The sequence below is a fragment of the Hemitrygon akajei genome, chromosome 3 (genome assembly GCF_048418815.1).
Source record: "Hemitrygon akajei chromosome 3, sHemAka1.3, whole genome shotgun sequence".
Classification (NCBI taxonomy): Eukaryota; Metazoa; Chordata; class Chondrichthyes; order Myliobatiformes; family Dasyatidae; genus Hemitrygon; species Hemitrygon akajei.
The window spans coordinates 100265806-100281349 of NC_133126.1; the positions used below are offsets into that span (position 1 = coordinate 100265806).

Below are 15544 nucleotides of genomic sequence, written 5' to 3' on the forward strand. Positions count from 1 at the left end.
CTCACTGGAATTCAGAGGAATGACTGGTAATATTATTGAAACCTGTCAAATGTTGTCAGGCCTCAATAAAGTGGTGGTGTTTCCTGTGGTACGGGTGTCTAAAACCATAGAATGCAGCCTCAAAATAGAGGGGTGTTCATTCACAACAGAGATGAAGAGGACTTTCTTTAGCCAGAAAGTGGTGCATCTGTTAATTTGATGCCACAGGCAGCTGTGGAAGCCAAGTCATTGGGTATATGTAAGACAGAGGATGATCGATTCTTATCAATGCATAAAAGGATTTGGGAAGAGGGCAAGAGATTGGGGTTGATGAAATGGTGGAGCTGTCTCAATGAGTCCAATGACCAAATTATCCTCCTATATCTTATGGTCTTAGATAGTCCAGTGCGAAAGTCTTAAGCACATATATATAGCCAGGGTGTCTAAGACTTTAGCACTATACTGTATTCTCAGTAATGAGCAGGTGTATAGGTGTACCTAATAAAGTGGCTACTGATTGATTGTTTTTGTAAAAAATATGTATAGTATGTATACTGTGCACATATACATAGCTATGGTGCCTCAGACTTTTGCACAGTCATGTATAACATGAAAAGAAGCAGTCCCAACACCAAACCCTGCAGAACATCACTAGTCACTGGCAGCCAAACAGAAACCACCCCTTTGTTCCCAAATTTCCCTCCTGTCAGTCAGACAATGCCCAATCCATACTAGTATCTTTCCTGTAAGACCATGGACTATTATTCGTTAAGCAGCCTCTCGTGCGGCATCTTGTCAAAGACCTTCTGAAAATCCAAGTAAATAACTTCCACTGACTCTCATTTATCTATCCTGCTTGTTATTTTCTCAAAGAATTCTAACAGATTTGTCAGGTAAAATCTCCCTTTAAGGAAGCCATGCTGATTTTGGTCAATCTTAGTATGTTTCTCTATACCCTGAAACCTCACCCTTAATAGTGGACTCCAAAATCTTCCCAGCCACTGACATCAGGCTAACTGGTCTATAATTTCTCTCTTACTGTATGTACCGTATGTAGTAAATGGCTGTGGTATGTTCTTCATGCCAGATGTTAGGGTACTGGGAGACCCAGAGTCTCTCAGGAAACTGCATCTGTGCAATCCTCCTGCAGCTCCTTGATGACCGTGCTGGATGACCTTCGGCTTGTACAGGAGAGTGAGGAGACAATTGATCAGAGTCACAGGGAAGTAGTCTTCTGAAGTTGTAGGAGTCGCGTAGCTGGGTGACTATCAGGAGAAATGGAAATGTAAATAGGCAGTTAGCACAGAGCACCCCTATGCCCATTCCCTTCAAAAATATACCACTTTGGATACTGTTGTGGGGGATGATCTCCCAGGGGAATGCCACTGAGACCAGGTTACTGGCACTGAGCATAGGTCCGTGGTGCAGAAGGGAAAGAGGCAGAAGATGGGAGCAGTAGTAATAGGGGACTTAATAGTCAGGAGAACAGACATGAGATTCTGTGGATGTCAACGGAACACCCAAATGGTATGTTGCATCCCTGGTGCCAGGGTCAGGGCAGTCTCGGCTTGTGAACACAGTATTTTGGAGAGGGAGAAAGAGCAGCACATATTGGTACAATGACATAGGAAGGAAAAGCAAAGAGGTCCTGAAAAGAGAATTCAGAGAGCTATGCAAAAACTGAGAAGCAATAACTCCAGGGTAGAATTTTCTAAATTGCTGCCTATGCCACGTGTCAGTGAGGGTAGAAACAGGATGATTTGGCAGATTATTGCTGAGAAGCCGGTGCAGGAGGCAGGGCTTCAGGTTCTTGGATCAATGGGATCTCTTCTGGAGGAGGTATGACCTGTACAAAACTAACGGGTTGCACCTGAACCGGGGACGGAGGAACCAATATTCTCACAGGCAGGTTTGTTAGAGCTATTGGGGAGGGTTTAAACTAATTTAGCAGGAGGGTGGGAACCAGAGTGAAAGGACTCAGGATAGGACGGGTGGTTAAAAAAACCCCAAAGATAACGCACATTCAGACTGTCAGGAAGGGCAGGCAGATGATAGGACATAATTACAGCCTCTAGGGAGGCAGAATCAAAAAGGATAACAAGTACAGCACTCAAAGTGTTATATCTCAATGCACGGAGTATAAGAAATAAGGTGGTTGATCTTGTTGCACTGTTACAGATTGTCAGGTATGATGTGACGATCACTGAAACATGGCTGAAGGATGGTTGTAGCTGGGAGCTGAATGTCCAGGGTTACACATTGTATCAGAGGGATAGGAAAGTGTTATGTAGTGAGTGATTAGGTAGCTTAAGGTAAAAGAACCCTTAGGAGACAGTGATTGCAATATGATTGAGTTCAACTTGAAATTGGATAGGAAGAAAGTGGAAGGAGATGCTGGCAGGGATGACACCAGAGCAGCAATGGTATGAGTTTCTGGGAAGAATAAGGAAGGTGCAGGGTAAATGTATTCCAAAAACAAATAATTACTCAAATGGCAAAATAGTTCAACCATGGCTGACAAGGGAAGCCAAAGGTACTGTAAAAGCAAAAGAGAGGGCATACAACAACACAAAAATTAGTGGCAAGACAGAATATTGGGAATCTTTTAAACGCCTACAGAAAGCAACTAAAAAATCATTAGGAGGGAAAAGATGAAATTTAGTTCTATTGATGCTGAGTTCCTCCAGCATTTTGTGTGTGTGTGTACTTACAAAGGCAAAGCTTAGCAGGATATGCAGGCAAGTGGGATGAGTGTAGCTGTGATTGCCAGCTTGAGCCCCAGCGGACCCCACTGTTTCCCTGGTTTCTATCTTGTTCTTTGTATATAAAAATCTTATTTTTTTCCCTTTGTCTCCCTGTACTGTTTCATGACCCCTCCCGTACACTTATACTCGTGTTCTGTTTTCAGTTATCTGTATCCTAGGTATCTTCCTTTCTCATTCTTCCCTTGATATCCAGAGTTCCTTGAACCTGTTGACCATATCTTTTAGCCTTACAAGAATAAACTCATCATGAACTCCCACTTTGATTTTTGTGGGACTACCACTCACTTGCAAGTATCTCCTCCCATTATTTCTCTGCCAGGTCCTGTCTTATCCTTGCCATTCACCATAATAATCTTAATATTTAAAATTACAGTTAATGCATCTGAAATGCAGTACTTTCTCACTGATGTTTGCCTGGCTGTCTTCCCCAGCAATCTTTCCTGCTCATATTTACATTTTATAAGTCTTTTATAAACTTTGGTGCTTCAGCATGAGAGTGAATTTTGGTAATTTACTGTTGACACAGACTGTATACTGAGGTATAGTGAAAAACTACTTTGCATGCCATGCATACAGATCATTTCATTACACCAATGTATAGAGGATAATGAAGAGGAAAACAGTAACAGAATGCAGAATAATGTATAATTACAGAGAAAGAGCGGTGTGGGCTGACAGGAAAATGCAAGGCCATAAAGGTAGATTGCGAGTCAAGAGTCCAGCTCAACCAAGTGATTAGAATGGCCAGTGAGTCACAAATCGTGTATGTAAATGAAATACAGAATATATTAGAACACTAACAATACTGCTACAGTACTGTAAAACTGAATTAGTTCTGGTTTAACTTGGCACTACTTACTGGTTTGAGCGACAACTTGCTGGTGGCCAATGAAACAAAAAAAGTAACTAAATAGAAACTAAACTAAAAAGTAACTAAAAAAAGAGGTTATTCACACTCTTTCTGGTAAATTATCTCTGCAAAAAGTGGCCAGTGGCTTCCCTGTCGGAGTTGAATAGAATCACCCGCACGATCTGGCTTTTTGCAGTGTGACTAGAGTCTCACTAGGGCAAAACTTTTGCAGTATGTCCAGGCTGGAGTTGCTGGATTAGATTTGGAGCCAATTCGATGAGATCAAGTTCTGGCCTTAACATGGCCACGGAGCATGAGCCTGAGGGCAAGGAACTACCCAGGGTTTGGACAATTTAAACGCCAGGCCAGATTGAAATGATTGGGGTTAGAGGCGAAGACAGGCCAGTTCGGCTTGCTGTTCTGCAGGGTTTGTTCGACTTTGTGCTGGACTGAGGCCTTCTAAACCGGCTTCTGTGGACTTCTGAATCGGCTGCAGTGATGTCTGTCGTTGTGAACTTCAGTTCTGAGTGTTGTTTGCACAATTTGTATTTTATCCCTCTGCACATTGGGTGTTTGATGGTCTTGTTTTTTTTTTAATGGGTTTATTGGGATTCTTTGTTTTATGGCTGCCTGTAAGGAGACAAATCTCAAGGTTGTATAAAGTATACGTACTTTGATAATAAATGTACTTTCAACTTTAATAATTATCGACGGAGAAATTCACCCAGTGCATGCTGCGATGTTCCTTTGGTTGACTAAATGAACAAAATTAGTGCGGACACCTAGTGCAGATAATAGACTTTCTTCGTACAATGTTTTAGTAGTTGCATCCTCCAAATCTTTGTTTTCATTGTAACATTCAAGATGATTATTGTTAACTTAATTTTTCATAGTGCCTATCTTGTTGAAGTAGTGAAATCATTTCATTTTCACTCCCGGCCGTTTATGACATCTCCAAGCCTGAATGCTTGAAACTACAGTGAGCAAAACAGTTTCAGATTGTTCTACTACTTGTTTCTCACCAACTATCAATGACAAAAGCTAATGCTCTTTAAAAACAAACTGACACTATTTAAAAACTGTTCATTCTAAGCCAAGTGTAGTGTCTAAAGGGAACACACAGGTGAATGTGACTGATGATAATTAAAAACTATTTGGCAACTGTTTTCTGTCTCAATTAAGACCATAGATATAGGAGCAGAATTCGGTAATTTGGCCCATTGGTCATTTAATCATGGCTGATCCAGTTTTCCTCTCAGACCAAATCTCCTGCCTTCCCTCCCCCCCCCCCCCCCCCCCGTATTCCATCATACCCTGACCAATCAATAAACTATCAACCTCTGCCTTAAATATACAAAAAGACTTGGCCTCCATGGCTTCCTGTGGGAAAGAATTCCACAGATTCATCAGCCTCTGGCTAAAGAAATTCCTCTTCATCTCTGTTCTAAAAGGATGCTCATCTATTCTGAGGCTGTCTCCTCTGGACTTAGACTCTCCCATCATAGGAAACATGCTGTCCACAAACACTCTATCAAGGCTTTTCATTATTAAGACCATAAGGTTTGGAGTGGAAGTAGGCTGTTCGGCCCATCGAGTCTGCTCCGCTATTCAATCATGGGCTGGTCCAATTCTTCCAGTCTTCCCCACTCCCATGCCTTCCCTTCCCCCCATACCCTTTGATGCCCTGACTAATCAAGAACCTATCTATCTCTGCCTTAAATGAACCCAATGACTTGGCCTCCACAGACGCTCATGGCAGCATATTCCACAGATTTACCACCCTCTGACTAAAGAAATTTCTCCACATCTCTGTTCAAGTAGACATCCTTCAATCCTGAAGTCATACCCTCTTGTCCTAGACTCCCCTACCATGGGAAATAACTTTGCTATTGTAGTCACGTGCAACGCACTACTAAAGAAACACACGGAGGCAGAGAGAGCTGAATTCAGAATGCCTTTACTGATTCAAAATCGCACGCTTAAATTTCCCCTCCCATGGGGCCCCTGCAACCCGTGGGACAGACTGTCCCTGGAAGGTCGGCCCTGAGTGGGTAGTTCCAAACGTGCTACCACGTGTCTGCCCGCAGCTCCCGATGGCAGTTCCAGTCCCACATGTGCGGACTGCCACACCACCCCCACCAGAAACGTCCATCGGGGGAGTGGAGCCCCCAGTCTGTGTGGCTTGCCTGGGTAGCCGGCCTTGCCGACGCGGTGCAGGTACCCTCACTGGTTACTCAATTTCCAAGTGCGCCAGTTTGAGGCGGTCCACTGTAAAAGTCTCTTCCCGGCCACCCACCTCCACGACATACATGGTTCTGTTGTGCCAGATCACCTTGAAGGGTCCCTCGTAAAGCTACTGTAGAGGTGACCTGTGCATGCCCCTGCGAATAAAAACATACTCACAGTCTCGGAGGTCTTTAGGGGTGAAGGATGGCGTGGGGCCATGCCTGAAGGTCGGGACCGGTGCCAGGGTCCTTACCTTGTCCCACAGCCTCGTTAGCACCGCTGCTGGAGTTTTTTCTGAACCGAACCTGGAATGTCTCTGGTACGAACCCGCAATGTCTCTGGTACGAACCCGCCTGGGACCGTCGGGGGGGGCGCCATAGACCAATTCCGCTGAGGTGTCCAGGTCCTCCTTGGGGGCTGTGCGGACTTTCAGTCCCTCAGTAGGACTCAGGGAAACTCATCAGTCCAGTTGGGGCCCCTGAGGCGTGCCATCAGGGCCGACTTGAGATGCCAGTGGAATCGCTCTACCAAACCGTTGGACTGGAGATGGTACGCTGTGGTGTGATGTAGTTGGGTGCCCAGGAGCTGCACCAGTGCTGTCCACAAACCAGATGTGAACTGCGCCCCTCTGTCAGAGGTGATGTCCGTTGGGAGGCTGAACCTGGCGATCCAGTTTGCAATGAGCGTCCTAGCGCAGGACTCAGTGGACGTGTCTGCGAGCGGTACGGCTTCCGGCCATCTGGTGAACCTGTCTACCATGGTAAAGATATACCCGGCACCCCGGGAGACTGGCAGGGGGCCGACGATGTCCACGTGGATGTGTTGGAACCTCCTTTGCGTCGGCTGGAACTGCTGGAGGGGAGCCTTCACGTGCCGCTGGACTTTGGCGGTCTGGCAGTGTACGCAGGTCCTGGCCCAGTGTCCAACCTGTTTGCACAAACTGTGCCTGATGAATCTGTCCGATACCAGCTTGATGGACGCCCGGATGGACGGGTGGGCCAGGTCGTACAGCGTGTCGAACACCCGACGCCTCCATGCTGCTGGTACCACGGGCCGGGGTTTGCCGGTAGACACGTTGCACAGGAGTCGATTCACTGCTGGGCCGATGGAGACGTCCTCCAACTAGAGCCCCAAAATGACGGTGCGGTAAGCCAGGATCTCGGTGACCGACCGTTGTGCTTCCGCCAGTGCAGCATTGTCTATTCCTGAGGACGATATGCCTACTGAGTGGAGGCAGGGGCGAGACAGTGTGTCGGCGACAACGTTGTTCTTCCCTGCGATGTGGCGGACGTCCGTGGTGAATTCTGAAATAAAGGACAGGTGCCTCTGCTGCCGAGCCAACCATGGGTCCGATAGCTTGGCCAGTGCGTAGGTGAGGGGCTTGTGGTCCGTATACACGGTGAACTCCCTTCCCTCGAGGAAGTACCGGAAATGCCGGACAGCCAGGTAGAGCGCTAGCAACTCTCTGTCGAAAGCGCTGTACTTCACCTCTGGTGGCCATAGGTGCCGGCTGAAGAAAGCGAGTGGTCGCCACTGGCCCTCGACGAGCTGCTCCAGGATTCTGCCGTCTGCCGTGTCAGAAGCGTCGACTGTGAGTGCCGTGGGTACATCGACTCTCGGGTTCACTAGGAGGGCCGCCTTTGCCAGTGCCTCCTTGGCCTGCTCGAACACCTCCGTGGACTCCACGTCCCACGCCACTTCTTCAGGCTGAACAAGGGTCTCATGATGCATGCCGTCGTCAGCACGAACCGATGATAAAAGTTGACCATCCCTACAAACTCCTGCAGGCCCTTGACCGTTCTGGGCTTGGGGAACTGGCAGATGGCCTGGACCTTGTCCGGTAGGGGAACGGCGCCACGTCGGTTGACTCTGTGGCCCAAGAAGTCGATCTCCGTCAGCCTGAACTGGTGCTTCGCCGGATTGATTGCCAGTCTGTGGTCGCTCAGGCGTTGGCAGACCTGGTGCAAATGTATCACATGCTCTTGATGCGAACTGCTGACCAGGGTATTGTCCAAGTAAATGAAAACGAAATCCAGGCCGCGCCCCACTGAGTCCATGCGCCTTTGGAAAGTTTGGGCTGCATTCTTGAGACTGAAGGGCATCCTCAGGAATTCGAACAAGCCAAACAGGGTGATGAGGGCTGTCTTGGGCATGTTGTCGGGGTGCACTGGGATCTGATGGTATCCCTTGACCAGGTCGATTTTCGAGAAGATGGTCGCTCCGTGCAGGTTTGCTGTGAAGTCCTGGACTATTCAGTGTGATTCTGGTCACACCATTGTGAGACCTGACAAGTGTTTTTAAAATTGAGCAGCATAGATAGGTTAGCCAGTCAGATTCTGTTCCCCAGAGTAGAACTGACAACCAGAGGACATACTTTTAAAGTTGAAGGAAGATTTTTTTTTAAGATAGAGTGGTAATTGCCTGGAAAGGATTACAAGGGGTAGAAGTGGAAGCATGCAATTTGGTGGAGTTTAAGAGGCTTTTAGACACATGAATATGAAGGGAATGGAGGAATATGATGATAACCAGGAGGAATTCATTTAGTACAAATTGGCGACAAGTTCAGCACTACATCGTGGGTCAAATGGCCTGTCCAGTGCAGTACTGTTCCATGTTCTGCTGAAGGGTCTATCACCATATTCATGCCAATCCTCACGGCATTAATTCTGCTCCTGTATTTTATGGCCAATGATCATGCCTGACCTGTGTTCTTTCAGTATTTTGTGTGTTACTCCACGTTTCCAACATCTGCTAAATTTTGTGTCTCCAATAAATAATCTTTACTATTATTTAATTAAATAGATATAAACATATTCTGGATTTTTAATTTTTATTTTAAATATAGTTTTCTAACTTTTTTACATTTTAATACTTGGTGTTTTTGATTGCTTGGATGTCTGCTTTGATTACTTGGAGATCCGCAAGTGTTCTATTTAAATTTTGGTTGCTTGGATAACCAGGAAGCCTTAGAGTGGGCTTCATCATCTTCTGAAGCCTTTCTAATAATTCTTCTGGGGAGAAAGCCTGCACTGAGTTGGGTGACACAAGTCTTGGAGAGATAACACCAAAACTGACTTCACCCTGTGCCAACTATCATACCCAGTTTTACAATAATGATACTTTAATGCATTTTATTCTCCTGACATTCCAATCATTTTCTGTTGTTCTATTACTCACTTACACATTGGAGGCAATTAATAGTGGTCAAATAGCTTGGCAACTCGCATATTTTTGGGATGTGGGGAAAAAAGACCTGTCTAGTCACAGGGAATGTGTAAACCCCACACAGTGCCTGGTGTCAAGGCACAGCCTGGTCAGTGAAAGAGAGAGGCAGCCGCTCCACACACTGTGAACTATAACGTCCTGAAGAGGAGATAATGTATCTTATTATCATTGACACAAAAATGAGCTCTTCAGCTTGCCACGTTCATGTCAACCATCATGCCAAACTGTTACCAGCATTTACTCTACAGCAGTCAACTGCAAATCCAGATGGAATTTAAATTTTCTGCCTGAAGCAGTTGCTCTGGAAAAGGAAAGCAATTAAAAAATTAAATTAAGAAGCATGAACACTTATTCATTGAGTTGTGCAGCATGGAAAAGGGCCTTTCGGCCCACACTTGTCTACATCAACCAAGGTAAATATTCAAAAACTAATCCCATCTATTATCGCTCTAAACTCTAGACATCCATATATCTATCCACAAACTACTAATATACTTGTCTCCACCACTTCTAGCAGCAGGTTCCGTATATCGATCACCTGTAGTTTTTTTTTAAGAAGTGTCCTTCCAAACCTTTCACCTCTAATCTTAAAACTATGTTCTCTGGTTTTCAATTTCCCAACCTTGGAAAAAGACTGCTTACCCTGTCTCTGCCCTCAGTTTTATTTATCTCCTGAGATCATCATTCAGTCTCCTGTGCTCTAAGGAGCAAAGTCTGACCTCTCTGTAACTCAGTCCCTCAACATCCTTGTAAACCTTTTTTGACCTCTTTCTAATTTAATCAGATCCTTCCTATACAGGATGGCCAAAACTGAACTCTGTAATTATTCCTTGTATATGCTTATATGTGGATGATCTGCACCTTTTCGGGCAGCACATCCCTGATTCCATCCACCCTCTACCTGCAGCAAAAAGTTTCTCAAATTCTCGTTAAGCTCTTACTCCTCACTTTAACCTATCCTTTCTGTACTTTGGCTATTTCTGCCATGGGGAGAAGTTTCTCTACCATGTACCCAGTCTATGTTTTTCATAATGGTGTTAATCCTTTCAGGCTGCTCCTCTGCTGTCTTTGCTCAGAAGACTACCTCAGCTACTCCTGGCTTTCATAACTGACACATTACTTCCTCACTGTCCATCAGTGGAAGTTTTGCCCCATTCATTTAGAAAATGAGAGAGCTTATAGTGTAGGAATTTACTTGATGAGGATCCTTAGCAACTAAAGTCTTATACCAATGTTTGGATGACTATGGGTTTTGTGCACCAATTGTTTTCACTCTCTTCAACCTCTTAAATGACGATAATTTGTTTTGCAGCTCTTCCACCTCCTGTGCCTCCTCAGTTCTACACAACATTTGCAAAAGTTGCAAACATTTTGAAATCTGACGTTTTTATGCTGATCATCAGAACAGTTCTTCAACGAGCTGTAGATTCCATTGGGCAATTGTGCAATGAAGCAATGGTGCAGAAGGTATGGACTTGGAACGTGTTGATTACCTCCAAGTTAATTTTGAAAAAATAGAATGGTTTTAATGTACTTTACAGTAATTCAAAAACAGTGTAATGCAACTATTAACTTGCATTTTGAGAACAAAGAAATGGAGACTCTTGTCTTTTATATTGCATTTGTCAGTACATTTATTTTGTATTCCATGTTCCTTCAGCTTTTCATTTTAATCTGTCAACTATCGGCTTTCAGCTGTGTAAAAAGTAAAGCTGTATCCTAATTGCTGGAGATTGTTGGATTTTTCATGTTAAAACTGAGTGCTAAATAGGAGTTTTACAAAAAGGACAGTCTTGTTGATCTACTTTTCACCTTTATTTTTATTTGTTCGGTTGCCACAAATCCTGCATACAGATACTGCAAAATGTGCCCAAATGCAATTCCTCTTAAAGTGCAGTTCCATGTGAAAAGTCACATACCAGCTTGAAGTCTAAATTGTTGTGGCATGAAATTCAAATTCAGTTGAACCACTTCCATTAATGGTACTTGCTGAAAGTAGAAATCCCAGAATGTGGAGTAGGGGAGAATGGTAGATCAAATACCAAAGCACTTCCAAGTTGATTTTTAAATGAGTTGAGTAGTTCTAATGGTTACTTTGTTAATTACATATTTTGTGTGGCTTGCGACATCAGATTGTGCTTTTCATCATTATGTAGACCCTTCATCTCATCTGCTTAGCTTTGCAAGAAGAACAGAGACAGCTCGAAGGAGTCACTGCAGAGGAGGATGTGACATTTGATGTGTATCTCAAAGCAACAAGTAAGTTGGCTGCTTTGGCATTTGGAATCTGCTTCTATGCTAATGGCTTATAATGTTCCTTTGCAGTTAAATCAAAATCACGCTGCATAGAAACTGCATTCACACTTTAAAACTGAGATCATAGTAGACCAATGTCTCCACCAACTCAAAGTTACATTTTGATGTTTTGGATGGGTTCCAGCTAAACTGGGTCACACTGTTTTGTGACTGTAGTCAACTGTCTTGATTTCTATCCAAGGGATTTGAACTTGTGCACCCCCTTCCCTTCACACCCCGAAATGAAGTTCCCACAGTCTGATGAGCATGCTACTGTCATCCTGTTAGCCATCTTTGTTAGTACATGGCACAGATCTTCCCTTCCCTTGGGTGTTCTGTATTTTGTTGGTATATAACATCTTATCTAAAGTTGTCTCTTCCATCAATTGTTAAAATTAAAATTCCTTACATGATTCCTTCTAATTATTTTTGTATTAAGGGAGTTTCGAATTTAATGCCATGATACTATTTTTCTTGAATTTGTTAACTTTTAAAGCATTTAACATTTGAATTTTGACTGCCTTTTCATTTGCTTACAAATGCCATCCACACACAGTACGTTGCCAGATATATAGCCTTGCTGCTCTTACTGTAAAGTGAATCAGAATTTTTAAATGATTTTTAAAAATTATGTGACTTTACACAGCATTTCATGTGAAAATATCTTTGTCAATATATAGTACAAGACCAGTTTACTTCTATTCTTCTAGGTGTGCATTTGGTTTTCTTAAAATCATTGTTTGGTATTTTGAAGGGATGGGTAGTTCTGCCGTGAATGCTGAGAGCATCCTGTCACTCCTGGAGAAACTAAAACATGTACATCAATTAGATGCCCAGAAGGACATGATTACTTATACCTTACAGGTAAAGCTGATAACGTACTAGACTACTTCTGGTGTTTTCTGATTTTCCTCTTTCAATATTTTTATTAGTTTCTGCATAAAGGAATACAGAGTACAAGAAGATATATAAGTCAAAAGAAAAAAATAAAGTAGTACCAAATACATTGTATTAAAAATACAGTTACAATCACAAAACCCTGTATTCATAGAAATTAAACTGTAATATTGATTTTCTGGTTTTGAAAGTTTCAGAAACAAGATTGAGAGATAATGGAATTAAGCAAGCAAGTAAGAGTTAAAGAGCTCACTCATAACACAATGACAGAATGTATACCTTGTATACCTGAGAAGCTTCCTTCTGTTACCATGTTCTTTCATTGCACAGTGATTTAGTCGTTGAATGTTAGCGTTTCTACACCTGGGCTGTAAGTTAAAAGACCTGTACACTCCTATTTCTTTCATGGAAAATAAATTCTGCAGTCTTGCCCAAACTTTTTTGTGACTGGACAAACATTTTGGTAAAATTTTCCGGAACTGCTTACAGATATTTCCTCAGATGAGAAGGAGAAAGAGTGCATTATTCTTAAATTAGAGATACTCCATTTATGACTGAAACCAGAAAGTATTTTCTTGTAAATGATAGAGAATTTGCCAGACTAAAATTTGTTGGTTTTTGTTTCTGATGAGAAATACAGACCAGATTTGAGTAAATGTGATCAGAATGATGCAAAAATGTTATCCCCTTCTCACAATTCCTCCATCTCCACCGCATCTGCTCTCAGGATGAGGCTTTTCATTCCAGGACGAAGGAGATGTCCTCCTTTTTTAAACAAAGGGGCTTCCCTTCTTCCAACATCAACTCTGCTCTCAAACGCATCTCTCCCATTTCCGGCACATCTGCCCTCACCCCATCCGCCCACCACCCCACTCAGGATAGGGTCCCCCTTGTCCTCACCTACCACCCCACCAGCCTCCGGATCCAACATATAATTCTCCATAACCTCCGCCACCTCCAACGGGATCCCACTACCAAGTACATCTTTCCCTCCCCCCCCCCTTCTGCTTTCCGCAGGAATCGCTCCCTACGTGACTCCCTTGTCCATTCATTCCCCCCCCCATCCCTTCCCACCGATCTCCCTCCTGGCACTTACCCTTGTAAGCGGAACAAGTGCTACACCTGCCCTTACACTTCCTCCTTCACCACCATTCAGGGTCCCAGACAGTCCTTCCAGGTGAGGCGACACTTCACCTGTGAGTCGGCTGGTGTGGTATACTGCGTCCGGTGCTCCCAGTGTGGCCTTTTATATATTAGCGAGACCCAACGCAGACTGGGAGACCGTTTCGCTGTACACCTACGCTCTGTCCGCCAGAGAAAGCAGGATCTCCCAGTGGCCACACATTTTAATTCCACGTCCCATTCCCATTCTGATATGTCTATCCATGGCCTCCTCTACTGTCAAGATGAAGCCACACTCAGGTTGGAGGAACAACACCTTATATACCGGCTGGGTAGCCTCCAACCTGATGGCATGAACATTGACTTATCTAACTTCCGTTAATGCCCCTCCTCCCCTTCTTACCCCATCCCTGATATATTTAGTTTTGTTTTTTTTCCCCATCCCCTTTTTTCCTTTTTCTTTCTCTCTCTGCCCATCACTCTGCCTGTTCTCCATCTCCCTCTGGTGCTCCCCTCCCCCTTTCTTTCTCCCTAGGCCTCCCGTCCCATGATCCTTTCCCTTCTCTAGCTCTGTATCCCTTTTGCCAATCACCTTTCTGGCTCTCAGCTTCACCCCACCCCCTCCGGTCTTCTCCTATCATTTCGCATTTTCCCCTCCCCCTCCTACTTTCAAATCTCTTACTATCTTTCCTTTCAGTTAGTCCTGATGAAGGGTCTCGGCCCAAAACGTCGACATTGCTTCTCCCTATAGATGCTGCCTGGCCTGCTGCGTTCCACCAGCATTTTGTGTGTGTTGCTTGAATTTCCAGCATCTGCACATTTCCTCGAATTGCCAAATAAATAACTGACATTTATTTTCTTTGTATTATTTCCTGATTTTTAAAGACTTAGAACTGTAACATTGTATACAACAAGACTTACTTTGATTTGTGACACAAACTTAATGGTAATTAGCCCTGCAGCCTAAGGTAGTTCTGGTGAGCATTTGAGCATGGGCCTGATTGACCACTGTTTGGGAAATGGGTCAGTTCATTTGAAATGGAGAGATTCCAGGCGCTTAAATCAGTTTGCTGTCTTTCAGTTCTTAGAACTGCAAATCTACAACATTTTCTAATGTACTTTGTTAAAAGCTATTATGAAATTCATGGAATTAGGTTTGGCAAATGTTGTCATTATGAAATCTAATACAAGTGAAAATCAATACTGGAGGAAATATTCAGCATGTCCAACTGTCGGGAAAAGAAATGAACCCAACATTTCATATCAAAGATCCTTCGTCAGAAAAATTATTTTTGTCACAGATGCAGTTTGACATGCTGAGTATTTCCATAATCTTCTGTTTTTATTTTATTATCTAAACTTTGCAATGAATTGACAGCTATTTGGGTTACACAGAAACATAGAAAACGTACAGCACAACTTCACAACCCACAAGGTTGTGCCGAACATATCCCTACCCTAGAAATTACTAGGCTTACCTATAGCCCTCTATTTTTCTAAGCTCCATGTACCTATCCAAAAGTCTCCTTAAAGACCCTATCGTATCTGCCTCCACCAGCTTTGCCGGCGGTCCACTCCACGCACTCACCACTCTCTGAGTAAAAAACTTATCCCTGACATCTCCTCTGTACCTACTCCCCAGCACCTTATACCAGTGTCCTCTTGTGGCAACCATTTCAGCCCTGGGAAAAAGCCTCTGACTATCCACACGATCAACGCCTCGCAACATCTTGTACACCTCTATCAGGTCACCTCTCATCCTCTGTCGCTCCAAGGACAAAAGGCTGAGTTCACTCAACCTATTCTCATAAGACATGCTCCCCAATCCAGACAACATCCTTGTAAATTTCCTCTGCACCCTTTCTATGGCTTCCACATCCTTCCTGTAGTGAGGCGACCATAACTGAGCACAGTACTCCCAAGTGGGGTCTGACCAGGGTCCTATATAGCTGCAACATTACCTCTTGGCTCCTAAACGCAATCCCATGATTGATTAAGGCCAATACACCGTACGCCTTCTTAACCACTGAGTCAACCTGCGCAGCTGCTTTGAGCGTCCTATGGACTCGGTCCCCAAGATCCCTCTGATCCTCCATATTGCCAAGAGCCTTACCATTAATACTATATCCTGCCATCGTATTTGACCTACCAAAATGAACCACTTCACACTTATCTGGGTTGAACT

General features: G+C 43.9%; 1 protein-coding gene across 5 annotated transcripts in view; it reads left to right on the plus strand.

Annotated features, from left to right (window-relative positions):
• ubr1 (ubiquitin protein ligase E3 component n-recognin 1) overlaps nt 1-15544 on the plus strand; it is a 299112-nt gene that overhangs the window by 161506 nt on the left and 122062 nt on the right. For all 5 annotated transcript variants that reach the window (XM_073040481.1, XM_073040482.1, XM_073040484.1 and 2 more), the window contains 3 exons: nt 10358-10512; nt 11202-11304; nt 12095-12204. In XM_073040481.1, the coding sequence (XP_072896582.1) occupies nt 10358-10512; nt 11202-11304; nt 12095-12204 (368 nt within the window). The remainder of the gene's footprint in view (nt 1-10357; nt 10513-11201; nt 11305-12094; nt 12205-15544) is intronic.